Source organism: Papio anubis, chromosome 2 (genome assembly GCF_008728515.1).
Source record: "Papio anubis isolate 15944 chromosome 2, Panubis1.0, whole genome shotgun sequence".
In the NCBI taxonomy this organism is placed as follows: domain Eukaryota; kingdom Metazoa; phylum Chordata; class Mammalia; order Primates; family Cercopithecidae; genus Papio; species Papio anubis.
The window spans coordinates 19754822-19768317 of NC_044977.1; the positions used below are offsets into that span (position 1 = coordinate 19754822).

A 13496-nucleotide genomic window follows, 5' to 3' on the forward strand; every position below is an offset into this window, starting at 1 on the left:
CTGGAGTGCAGTGGCGTGATCTCAGCTCCTGGGTTCAAATGATTCTCCTGCCTAAGCCTTCCAAGTAGCTGGGATTACAGGCGCCTGCCACCACTCCCAGCTAATTTTTGTATATTTAGTAGAGATGTGGTTTCACCATGTTGGCCAGTCTGGTCTCAAACTCCTGACCTCTTGATCCGCCCGCCTCAGCCTCCCAAAGTGCTGGGATTATAGGCATGAGCCACCAGGCCTGGCCAGCTGGCTCTGTCTTAACATTAAGTACTCAATTCAAACATCACCTACTCAGAGCGGCACTTCCTGATCAGGCAGTCTAGAGTAACTAGGTGCTCTGTTACATTATCACAATATCTATTAAATTATTATGTTATTGTAATCCTCAGCAGAGCCCTTAGCACCAACTACTATTTTTCCTTGTTAAATTATTACTTTTTCCCAACACTAGACTGTAAGAGCTCCATGTGAGTGGGTATTTTGTTTGTCTTGTTTGCTTTAGCTTCAGGGCCTAGAGTAGTATCTGGGTACAGAGTAGGCACTCATTAAGTATTTGTTAGTTAACTAATTAGTTCTTAAGATTTCATAGTCACACCTTGAAGACCTCAACCTAGGAGATCTTTATCAGAAGGACCTCCATCTGCTAGCAGAGTTGTCAAACTCCTGTCCCGGCTTTTGACAGATTTGGCAAATGCCACTTTTCTCTTTTCAAAATTACATTAGTAGTCCTTGTAAAACTGTGTCTTACTAACATTTTATTGTAACCATATTTGGATTTAATTACATAAATTACCTTTGGAAAGAGGACAACAGACTCTTTGTAAATAAGTCTGTAATTTTTACTGGTGACAACTTTTGTCACCTAGAATCTATGTGCTTATTCTTTTTGAGATTGCTGAAATGAGCTTTGTAAATATTTTCGTTGTAATATCATTTTATGGTATATTCTTCAAATTATATTGCTTTATCCATGCTGAATTCCTTCTGGAAATGGAGTAGGGGAGCACTTTGGATCTTTTCTTTAAACCCGAATACCCAGGCTTTTTTTGTATTGTGTTTTTTCTTTTTTCACACTGAAGTTAAACCTTTACAGTATTAGTTTTACATATAGACAGTCATGCATTGTAGATGTTGTAAGGCATTGTCTCTACATATAAAATTCAGACTTGGAGTATTTATAGGAGACGTTAATAACACACAACAGAGGATCGACTTCTGGGCATGTCGTTTTCAAAATCATTTGTCAAGCTCTCATGCTTAGCCTTGTTTTAGACACTGTACCAGAATTAGAGGGAAAAACATAATCAGCTTATATTATAGGATTTACACATTGATGTGGTTCAGTCAAAATGCAGATAGTATTGACAGATATTCAAGGGCAAAACACAGGGGCAAGATGAATTTAAAAGGCAAGGGGAAGGAAAGAAGAAAGAGGAGGGAGAAAAATGACTATGTTATTTGTCATTGTTCTACACTTGAAGGCTGTAACAGATGGACCCTTAGATAATCTTCATGGTCTGGTTTAATTTACTGCATATAATTTCTGCAATTCTTGCAAATGATTAAATGAGTGGTTCTTGACAACAATTATGAACATTTAAAGGTGGAGATTTATACATATTTCCCTAAATTGCATGTCAGGTAGTTCCTGCTGTAATTTTGCTAAATGTCCGTGAATCTCTTGAAAAATACTACTGATAAATGTGGAAGGCCTATACATAACTTCCATTTCCTCCCTCAGATTCAATAATAATATGTTATTTTGTGGCACAAATCTGTTTTTTGTTTTTGTGTTGTTTTTTTTTTTTTGAGACAGAGTTTTGTTCTTGTCCCCCAGGCTGGAGTGCAGTGGCGCGATCTTGGCACACTGTAACCTCTGCCTTCTGGGTTCAAGCGATTCTCCTGCCTCCGCCTCCCAAGTAGCTGGGACTACAGGCGCGTGCCACCATGCCTGGCTAATTTTTTTTTATTTTTAGTAGAGAGGGGGTTTCACTGTGTTGGGCAGGATGGTCTCAATCTCCTGTCCTCATGATTCGCCTGCCTCAGCCTCCCAAATTGCTAGGATTGCAGGTGTGAGCCACAGAGCCCGGCCTGGCACAAATCTTTTATCTGTTGTTGATCTGATGTTCTTTAGTTGAACACTTCAGATGCATTCATAGAATTATACATTTTACTAAATATATCACAGCTTGAAATATAGTTTCCCCATTTTTATAAGCTTTCATAGAGTTCTTAATTGATTTTTAAATGGCTAATATTGCTTATAAAAATTAGTTGATCAAGCTCTTAAATTCTTATTTCTGAGTTCCTTGTTCTAGTTCATACTAGATCAGAGGTCAGCAAACTTTTTTCATATAAATCCAGATAATAAATATTTTAGGTTTTGCAGGCCCAGTCATCACTGTCATAACTCTGCTGCTGCAGTGTAAAAGCAGTCATAGAAAATAAATATGTAAACGAATGAGTATCGCTGTGTTCCAGTAAAACTTTATTTATGGACAACAACATTTGAATTTTATGTAATTTTCACATCACAGAATAGTCTTATTTGATTGTTTTTCAACATTCACAGTGGGTTAAATTTGGCCTGTGAACCACCGTTTGCAAACTCTGCCCCAAACTCAGTCACATCCTGAGTTGTATGTCATGTGTCTTCAGGAGAAGACATTTGAAACAAATCCAGAGAGAACTGTGTTTTACCTTAGTTACTCTGTTACTTAGTAATTATCAGCCATGCATTAGACCAGTCACATGTCTGTTAAAATCAGATATTTGATTCTAAAAAATCTCAAGATTAGTTCAGAAACCTTGAAGGTAAGTAAGTGAAGGACCAGGAAAATACTTCAGCTTGAAAGTATCATGTTGTTGACATTTTTGTTACAAATTGGATTTGTTTTCACTCACTTGGATTTTTATCTGCTTACTTTAAAACATTTTATCAAGTGAAATCACTCTAGAATTATTAGGTCAGCTTCTATTTTCATTGTTCGTCAGAGGCCACACTTTTGCGGAAACAGGATGCTCAGGAGGCAAGATTCTTTATGTTTCAGTTGTGTTACATATAGGTCAGACATTACTGTTTTGAACTCCAAATAGTATTCTCACTCTTTAGTTGTATTTGCATTTTTATTATATTATTATTACATATTACTTGAAATAAGCATGGTTTTTGGTTGTTAATCCTTTTGTTAAAATATAACTTTATGATTATTATTTTGAGACAGAGTCTCATTCTGTCACCAAGGCTAGAGTGCAGTGGCGTGATCTTGGCCCACTGCACCCTCCGCCTCCCAGACTCAAGTGATTCTCATGCCTCAGCCTCCCGAGTAGCTGGGATTACAGTCATGCACCACCAAGCCCAGCTAATTTTTGTGTATTTAATAGAGATGGAGTTTTGCCATGTTGACCAGACTGGCCTCAAACTCCTGGCCTCATGTGATCTGCCCACCTTGGCCTCCCAAAGTGCTGGGATTACAGGTGTGAGTCACCACACCTGGCCAATATAACTTTACTTTGAAGACTTTTGTCTTAATGGAATTAGAACTGCTTTACCACTAAAAGATGAGTTTCTGCTGGTTCCCATAGAAGTGTCGACATTTTTCTACCCAATTTTTTTTTTGGGGGGGATGGAGTTTTGCTCTTGTTGCCCCGGCTGGAGTGCAATGGCGTGATCTCAGCTCACTGCAACCTCCACCTCCTGGGTTCAAGCAGATTCTCCTGCTTCAGCCTCCCGAGTAGCTGGGATTAGAGGCATGTGCCACCATGCCCGGCTAATTTTGCGTTTTTAGTAGAGACGAGGTTTCTCTGTGTTGGTTGAGCTGGTCTCAAACTCCTGACCTCAGGTGATCCACCCGCCTTGGCCTCCCAAAGTGCTGGAATTACAGGTGTGAGCCACCACGCCTGGCTTCCACCCAAATTTTTAGTCGTTTGTATACTATGTTGTCCCTCTTTTTGTGCTTCCTCTTAAACTTAGGCCAGCTTGGATAAAAATGTACTTTAGGGAGTCTCCTGACATGGGAGAAAACAATTTTGAAATCTTCAATATACAACATGTTTTGTGCTTCTCTTCTGAGTAAAATTTCTCCCAAGATATTTTGTTTTTTTCTGGGACTATTGTTAGTGCATGTTGTTTTTCCTGTTTATGCTTCTTTTCAGCCTGTTTGGTTTTCACTATAGGGATTCCAATGAGTTTTTTTCTATTAGCATAATTACCAATGTTGAATGTCACCTGGGCATAACTGCTTTTCCTAATCCTGCAATACACCATTGCTATCTCTTAGCGTATTTTCTCAAGTGAGAAAATGTCTTGACTGAATGACCTTCTCTTCTTCATTTACTCATTCTCTCAAGATTTATCAAATACCTGCTGTATGTCAGGCACGTACTAAACACTCTGTACATACATTTTTTTTTTTTTTTTAATGTCAGAGCTTCATCACCCCCCCACTTTTTTTTTTTTTAAACAGCCAAGATGTTGCTCTGTCAGTCAGACTGGAGTGCAGTGGTGTGATCATGCTCACTGGAGCCTCGGACTTGTGGGCTCAAACAGTCCTCTTGCCTCTGCCTCCTAAGTAGCTAGGACTACAGGTGTGCACCACCACACCTGGCTTTTTCTTTCTTTTTGGAGAGACAAAGTCTTGCCAAGACGGGTCTTGAGCTCCTGACCTCAAGCAGTCCTCTCACCTCAGCCTCCCAAAGTGCTGGGGTTACTGGTGTGAGCCATCATGCCCAGTCTCCACCTTCTTTTGCAGTCCATCCCCTTCTGCTGTTCTCTTCCTGCTTTCCTTTCACTTAGACTTTTCCACTTCAGGCTTTTAATTAATTTGACCTCCCCCTACTGCCGTCTGCCACTTGCCTGCTGGGACTGCTGCCCATCATCCCTCTCAATGCTGCCCATCATCCCTCTCAATGTGCCTATCATCACTCTCAATGCTGCCCATCATCCCTCTCAATGCTGCCCATCATTCTTTATTTATCTCTCGGATTGATCCAGGCTGATCTTTATGAGCGGGATATTCTTTATTGATCTCGAGTTAATATTTGTCGATTATTCCTGAGCGATAGTGAAATGACATCCTGAGCATATGAAATGACATCTTGAAAGATAGTGAGCGATTCTTTTGATCGCCATGATTATCTTTATTATTCGATGAGCCGATCGCGATTGATTCGACAGAGCTGATATTCGATAGCTTGATATCTCGACAGAGCCGATCTGATTAGTGCCCAGGCCTCTAGCTCCTCCTCCTCCTTGAAATTGCAGGGGCCTGGGGGTGTTTGTACAGTGGCGTTAGTGCAATGAGGTGGACTTAGTTAGATAAGTATGGGGAATGGCAGTTTCTTTGCTCTTGCTCTGCTGGCTCCAACCCAGGACACCTGGCTAAAGCAGTCCTTAACCATGAGGATTTCTTCTGGGGTCATGCTTCCAGTTTTTAGTGAAGGATCACAAAAAATATTTAGTGTCGTTCCATTGATTTTTTTCCCCCCTCAATTGAAGCTTTTTGAAATGTTTTTTGAATGGCCTTTTGTGTCAAACATGCCTTGTCTTAAAATGTCCTGTAATACTCTGTCCACACTGAATTACAGGCTCACCTTTTTCTCAATTCAGTGAGAGAGTTTTCAGTGTGATGAAAAGAATTACTTTAGCTTTCTGCCAGGGGCTCTGTCTGACCTTATAGAATTCAACATTTTGTCTCAATAGTTGGGCATGCTCATAACTTATCGGAACTGGAAGGGACCTGAGGAATTATTTCACTTTCCTGTTTTACATATGGAAACTCAAGGCTTAGATTGATGAATGCAAAGCTCGGTGTCACATGAGTGAAAATCTAGGATTGGAATTTGAGTCTCCTAACCCCAAGCTTTTGTTGAATCAACTGATTTTGTATAGTGTTTATTCAGGGAAGAGATATGAATAAACAGTGTCCTATGAGATGATAAATTGTGTATTTTTTCGAGCACCTGGAACATTGATTCATCTCTCCCTAAAAGATCTCAATGTTACTGACCTTTGATTCAGATATGTCCTTATTGCTATTGAAAGCAACAATACCAATCTAAAATTTTTGTTAGTTTTACAAGCCTAGCAATATGATTCTGAGGCCTGGTTTATACAGAAGCGGAAACATACTGGAAAAATGGGATAGGAGACTAAATGTCAGTGGTAAGGTATGCTCACTACACTGGTGATTGTCAGATATTCTACACAAAGGACATATTCGGCTGTTACTCACTTTTGTTATGCTTTTCCTCCTTGTAACTAAGAATTATCACTTTGTTTTTTTTCTCCTGGTCATAAAGAAATCATAGTTTTAGACCTTAAAGTGTGATTTTAATTGTCCTGTCACCTTGACAGAAATAATCTGATTTTCTTGACTCAGATTAGGAATTTTTGCTATCACCTTTTCTTAGCAAAATATGATTAATTAGCAAAGTTCTATAGAATGAATAATTACGTCTGTGTTCATCAGAAAACTCTTGAATTGTTCTAGTGAATTTAGTCCTATATCAGGGTGACTGTAGATAGTCCATCTTTGGGTTAGATATATGAGATATATGTCGGATGAGGAAATGGGTAGATTTGGGTTTAGGCCTGTGAGCATGTGTATGTGCATATGTACATATAGAAGTAAAATAATTGTAGATGTGCTGCTTTTTTTGGGATGATCTTCATCAGGTCCACCAAGCTGCTTCACCGTTTCCTGGAGAGATGGTCCTTTGACCTTTCATAGTGGTAATTTTAGCTTTCCACATATTTCTGTAGATGAATGTATCCAGGCAGTACATTGATGTGAGTTACCTTCTCCCTCCCATGTGGAGGAAAGTGTTGGAGGTGACAGTTCTTACGATGTGTAGCTTCTCACAGCCATTTTTGTAAATAGGCTTATCCATAGGCACTGTGGGGGCTTTAGTGGAAATCTTGGTGATGCCTGTAGGTTTTGGTTTAGGGATCCGTGTTGGGATTCTCTGCTTGCATACCTCCTTGATCTTGAATTAAACAAGAGAACAAAAGGTAATTAATGGTACAGTTGGTGGAGAAGCAGTCACTTCCAGCCTCCTTAGACTCCATTGTTTAGGACATGGAGTCAGTTTGGAGGATTTGGCTTTGAAAGTACCAGTTTCTGGGGATATATCAGATTAAAGATTGTCAGGTTGAAGAAAACAATGTCAGGAAGTAATCTGGTGTGTGTTGAATATGTGCTGTGTGCACAGTTCTTGATAAAGATAGTGGTAGATACGGAGATTAATAGATATTTGGCAATCACAGTGTAGTGAGACATATAAAAGAGTAGTGTCCCAAATTAATCTCAGCAAAGAGCCATGAGATTGCCAGAGCAAGGTTAATTTCAAATGAGATTGTCTTTAAGAGTGCTTCATGAAGAATATAGCATTTGACTTGGGCCTTTAGACTTTTAGAAGTTTTTGCAGTATGATTTTGCTGGGATGGGCAGCTCCAATGATGATTAGGGGAACAGCTTGGTAGTATGTATCAAGAACCTTATGAATCTTTTCTAGGATGTAGAGAGGCAGGCAAGGATATTTGATTTTAGCATTGTTTATAACGATGAAAAATGGACAGCTAAATGAATAGTATGTGTTAAATGAATTATAGTATAATTATGACAATATGCTATGTTAATGAGGCCAAAGCATCAGGAGAATGTTTACTTAGAAATGTTAAAAGTAGAATTTAAAACTGTATACATGCTTTAATTATTTACACACGAAAAGAAAATGCCAAAAGAAAATGCACCCATGCTATTGGTGGTTAACCCTGATTAGTGGACTTTTTATTTTTCTTACATTTTCTGTGTTCTCCACATATTTTATAGTAAATATGCTATGAGAAAAAGCAACACTAAATTGTTTTAAGAGATAAGAAAGGAAGGAAACAACTCAGAGATCAGGACGTTTCTGTGAACAACCGTATTATCCAAGCCATGAGCAGTAGAAGGTGCAGTTGAAGTCAGTGACGGACTAATCAAGTCCGCTAATATTGTGACTGTAGCATTAATAATAGCCTTCCCAAGATAGGTTTCTGTGATGTCCTGTAACTTTATCAAGATTTAGATTGGTTTTCCAATTTAGTGTACAAAAATGTATGTTGGGATCCTTTTTAAATTGTAGATTTCTGAATCTTACCCTATACGTTGTAATTCACTGGTTTGTGGATAGGTCCAGGAATGCACATTTTTAATAAACTCTCAGAGTGATTTCTTTGACTCAGGTGGTCGGCCTACCACACTTGGAAAAGTACTGCCATAATTGAACTTCCTTTAAATGTAAGCTTTATGTTTTCTTCACCTGAAACTCTGGCCTACCTGGGTATGCATAGTTCAATACTGTGAAAGGCCAGGACAGATTGGTATGACACACAGTATTGGTGGATCTCGGTTTTTTTGAGCAACACTGATATGTGTTGGTGAAGAAAATGTGTCTTGGAATGGTGGTCACTGATAACTTGCAGGCCCAGCTGACTGAAAGTTACTGGGCTACTACTTGTTTCCACACCATTGATGTGCAAGCTTTTGTTTTTTAGGTAACTCTTAATTTCATTACATAGTTTTTACCTCTAGATGGCAGCAAAGGCTTGTTATTTTATCAGAACACCCCCAATTGTCATTACCAAATCTTAAAAAAAAAAAAAAAAATGAGCCTAGGGCAGTGGCTCTCGCCTGTAAGCCCAGCACTTTGCAAGGCCGAGGTGGGCGAATCACTTGAGGTTGGTTGTTTAAGACCAGCCTGGGCAACATAGTGAAACCCTGTCCCTACTGAAAATATAAAACAGCCGGGCGTCATGGCGTGCTCCTGTAATCCCAGCTACTTGGGAGGCTGAGGCAGGAGAATCACTTGAACCCGCAAGGCGGAGGTTGCAGTGAGCCAAGATTGCAGCATTGCACTCCAGCCTGGGCCACAGAGCCAGACTCTGTCTCAAAAAAAAAAAAAAAAAAAGTGTTTTTTTTTTTTTCTTGGACATGTTTCAGTAAATGAGGTATGGAGCATTAAAATGTGTCATCTCTTGGATCATTTTTATACAGCATTATGTCAAATAGCTCCAAGAAAGTTTTGTCCAAATTTGGAATGCATATTACAAGAGAACTCCATGCATCTAGCTCTTTTAAAAAGACCACACAGTGAATGTTCTACTCAGAGTTGGAGGCTCCTGGGTTTCATCAGAAAGCAGATGTCCTGGAGGAGATTAAGCAAGTTGGAAAACTCATTCATAGAAGAAAACGATTTTTTAAAAAACGCTTAACCCAGTTCAACATGAAGACTGGGATTTGGAATGGATTAAAAGTCTGAAGGATGTTGAGTTCAATGAGGCAGAAGAAGTGGTTCCACCTAGGGAGCAGTAGAAAGAAGAGGAGTATATTTGTGGAATATATTAAATTTCAAAGGTGCTAGTTTGTTTTATCCATAGATTCTCAAAAGAAAACTAGCAATCGGCTGGGCGCGGTGGCTCACGCCTGTAATCCCAGCACTTTGGGAGGCCGAGGCGGGCGGATCACGAGGTCAGGAGATGGAGACCATCCTGGCTAACACGGTGAAACCCCATCTCTACCAAAAATGCAAAAAATTAGCCGGGCATGGTGGTGGGCGCCTGTAGTCCCAGCTACTTGGGAGGCTGAGGCAGGAGAACAGCGGGAACCTGGGAGGCGGAGCTTGCAGTGAGCAGAGATCAGGCCACTGCACTCCAGCCTGGGTGACAGAGCAAGATTCCATATGAAAAAAGAAAAGAAAAACAGAGGAGAAAAGAAAAGAGGAAGGGAGGAAGGGAAGAAGGAAAAAGACTTAGCAATCTAGAAGACTCCCTGTTTATAGAGAGTCATTAAGAGGCATTGAGTCATAATGATCAAAAGAAGTATGGAAAGGTGAAGTGTTTTCAGTTGTATTCAAAGTCTCAGTTCGATAGCCCAATTTCTACACGACTCTTTTGTTCTTTCACATTATCATGGAGTGCAAATGTACCAGAACAATATCAACGTTTATGGAGAAACTATCAGATCTCAGATAGCTGGAGTCAGGATGTTTCATTTTCTGTAAATGAAATTAATTTTGTAAGTGCTTTGAACTTTTTGAACTGTATTGGCAACATGTTGTGTAGAAAGCAGTGTTTTCTCAGGAGTGGTCCTGACTCCAGGGACTGCATCACACTTTAGCTCTAGAGGTTGAGAAGTTGAAGACTCCCAGAGACCTCTGGTCATTTTGATATGTGGTAATTCAGGTGGCGTGGGACGGTGGTTGGATTCAGGGCTGCTTACTCCCTCGGGGACTCAGCTGTGGAATGCTTGGCCAAGGCCATGTGTTACCAGAATTGACAGTGTTTTTGTAGTTTTGTTTTTATCTCAGTGTTTAATGGGAAAGTATATATGTAATGATGATGGATATGGTGATGAAAAGGAGGAAGTGCTAAACTGAAGAAAAATATATTTGAAATATGATTGCCTTCTTTTCTTTTGTCTTTTATATTATTTGACAAATCACTGCTAATTTATGGGGAGTGGTGGAATGGAAATAAGAGATAATCTGGCAGCTAGCCCAAAATTTCATAATGATGCTTTGGCTTTTTTCTCTTGATTTTCTCAGAGCTCCCCCATTAAACAATAAAACTTATCAGTACAGGTTTTACACTTTATACAGGAAAGGGTCTTTCAAAGGGAAGCCCTTTGATTTGATTAGCTCATTCTCATTAACCTCTTATGAGAGATCATTTGGTTTTAAATAGTGTTCTACTGCTGTGGTTTATATTAAAGAGTTGTCCAGTATCTGATGCAAAGGTTAGAGTAAATAGGTGCCTTTATTCTATAATGTATCATGATTTGTGGTTGTACCTAGTCACCTCCCAGTCTCTCTTTCTGTGGAAATTATTCATTCGGCAGTGGGGGCAATCCAAGAATAAACATTGAAATAAAGTTTTCAAAATCCCTCCAAACCCCGTTGCCCCCACTTTGTGTCAGACCAAGCATCAGATGTAGCAATACTTTGTTAAAATAAAATATACTAACCTTTAATACTTGTCTTCCTTATTTGTCCTCTTTTTATCCATCTGTGAACTTTTTTCCTTTTACCTTAGCTTTTCTTTTGTTGTATCCTTTCCTCCCTCCCCTCTCCTATTTCTTCCTCATTTCTTCATTTGCACCCATTTAATTGTTTTAGTCATTCTCAGGGTTACATCTTATAACAGCCTTTGGGTAGTATCTACAGCACAAGCAGTGGAGCCAGTCTTGGGTCTTCATTCTAGTTTTGGCACTAACTTGCTGTGTCTCTTTGAGCAAACACTTTACCCATGTAAACCTCAGTTTCCTCATCTGTAATCTTCATCTGGGGATTAAAATACCTACTTGTAAGTTTTCTTTGGGGAGTAGAGACATTGTGTAGTAAAGTCCCTGGCCCATCTAAAGTTTCGGGTAAGTGTTAGTCGTTCCTGTTGTGATCATCATCGTCATCATCTTTGTCTTTTTCCTTATATCACTTCTTAAGATGCCTATTTCTTGGTCATAATCCTAACTTCTTTGATGGTTTTTACCTTTCTTGTTTTCCTGCTTTATCTCTTAACTATCCTCTCTCTAATTATTTATGGGCAATATGTTACTAAGGGTAGGAATTAAGGCAGCTGAATAAGCAGCACTGATTGCTGGGCTGTACTTCTAACCACCTTTGACCCAGAAATGGCCCCCTCACATGTCCTTTACTCTCCTTACGCTACTTTGTCTGGTCCTTGTGAATCTTTCTTTTTTAGAGTTCACCTAGAGACATTATCTGTTCTTTCCTGTTTTCATGTCTTTTGTTTGAAAAATGCAGTAGTTCTATTAGATCACCTATAAAGTCCTTTGGCCTTGACATTCTGTGATTCTGTGAAAAGAACAAATGCAGGCCAGCTATGGCTACCAGGTGCCTTATTAGCCATATGAGCCTTTGTTGAGCACCTACTATGAGCACTATTTAAGTCCTGGATAGTATAGGACTGTGGTTCTTAAATTTTATATGCCCAGAGAGCCTGTTAGGATGCAGAATCCCTGCAGTGGGAATTAATAGGTCTGGGAATGTAAAACTCTGCAAAGTCATGTGTGTTTCTGATGAAGGTGGTCAATGACTGCATTTTAAGAAACACTGATATAAGGAGTTAAAAAATAAATGATAACTAATTCTTGCTTTTGAGATGATAGTGTAGGAGGGGTAACAAATGATTATGAGGCAGAATGATGTGCAATAATAGAATTACAGACAGCAGTTTTGGAAACTCAGTGGAAAACTAAAAAGTAAGGAAGATTTTCCATAGGAAGTGACACATGAGGGATGAGTAGGATTTTAGTATGAGGAACAAAGGAAGAAGAGTATTTCAGCCCTACAACCAGCATGATCAAAGGTAAAGCCCAGTAGTATGTGGGAGGATAGTTAGTATGTTGTCCTGGTGAAGGTGTGGGGATATGTCTAGAGTTTCAAAGGGAGATGAAACGAAAGATGAAGGCCATGATAGAAGGTTTGGACTTTAGGTGCTAAGCAATTTTAAGTACTATTTTCTGGGAGGCTGGAGAATTGCCAGGATCAGAATGGTATTTAAGGCTGGATTATAGAGGTGAGGATTTAAATGTAGTAGATTAACTATCTTATAGTACCATCTGTCCTCAAGTCTGAACTTGGGGAGTAGTAGTACAAATAAGCGGGGAGGACAGAGAAGGAAAGAATATGATAGAGAGGAGGATAAGCAGAGAAGTGGGGAATAGTTCCCAGATGTTGAACCTGAGCAGTGGGGAAGGTGATGGACCATCATTAGAGGTGAGACAAAAAACAGTTCAAGAAAGATAGTAGATTGGGTTATGGGCATCTGCTAAGTTTGAATTGTATAGTTGGGCCTTCCATGTGGAACTGTTTGGTAGAGTTGAAATACTGAAGATGTTGCTTTGAGGATCATGATAGAGAAATTGTTGATACTATTCAAGTGTCTGAGACAGCCAGAGAGAGAAATGTAATTCCCACTCAGCTGCCACTCTTTTCTTCTCCCACCATAGGTACTTCTACATCCCTTTCCCAGAGCCTGAGATGAATTTTGTGGGATCCTCCCATGTGCCCACATCCTCTGCACAAGGCCACTTTATCTTACTGATAAGAATGTAACTAGTTCTGAGAACAGCCACCTAAGGAGGCATTTCTTCCCACTACTTGAACAGTGCATGGTGATTGAACCATTATCCAGGGACTGATTGGCTTGCTAGGGGAAAGGAAATCCTGCGCCTCTCTTCCAGTAACCTGGCTGGCCCCTCGGCCATTGTGTCTGATCCAAGCAGACGGATTACCTAAACTTGTACTCTCAGAAGGGTTTGCCACTTTGTGGCACAGAGCCATGCAGTAAGGACAGGATAGCCTCCCCAAAGCATATTTACTTCCTCATTGGCAGTCTGAGAAAAACCTGGAGTAGGACCATATTTGATAAGTTTGGCCTAAAAAAATAGTAATCGTCCGTTGTTCTCCCTAGTCTTCTCATTGTCCTTAGAAGCTATAATCAG

General features: G+C 39.7%; 2 protein-coding genes across 11 annotated transcripts in view; one reads left to right on the forward strand and one right to left on the reverse strand.

Annotated features, from left to right (window-relative positions):
• CMSS1 (cms1 ribosomal small subunit homolog) overlaps positions 1–13496 on the forward strand; it is a 371710-nt gene that overhangs the window by 5919 nt on the left and 352295 nt on the right. The window lies entirely within an intron of this gene.
• FILIP1L (filamin A interacting protein 1 like) overlaps positions 6301–13496 on the reverse strand; it is a 294710-nt gene continuing 287514 nt past the window's right edge. For all 9 annotated transcript variants that reach the window (XM_017955072.3, XM_017955075.3, XM_017955073.3 and 6 more), the window contains one exon: positions 6301–6978. In XM_017955072.3, the coding sequence (XP_017810561.2) occupies positions 6787–6978 (192 nt within the window). In that variant the 3' untranslated portion in view covers positions 6301–6786. The remainder of the gene's footprint in view (positions 6979–13496) is intronic.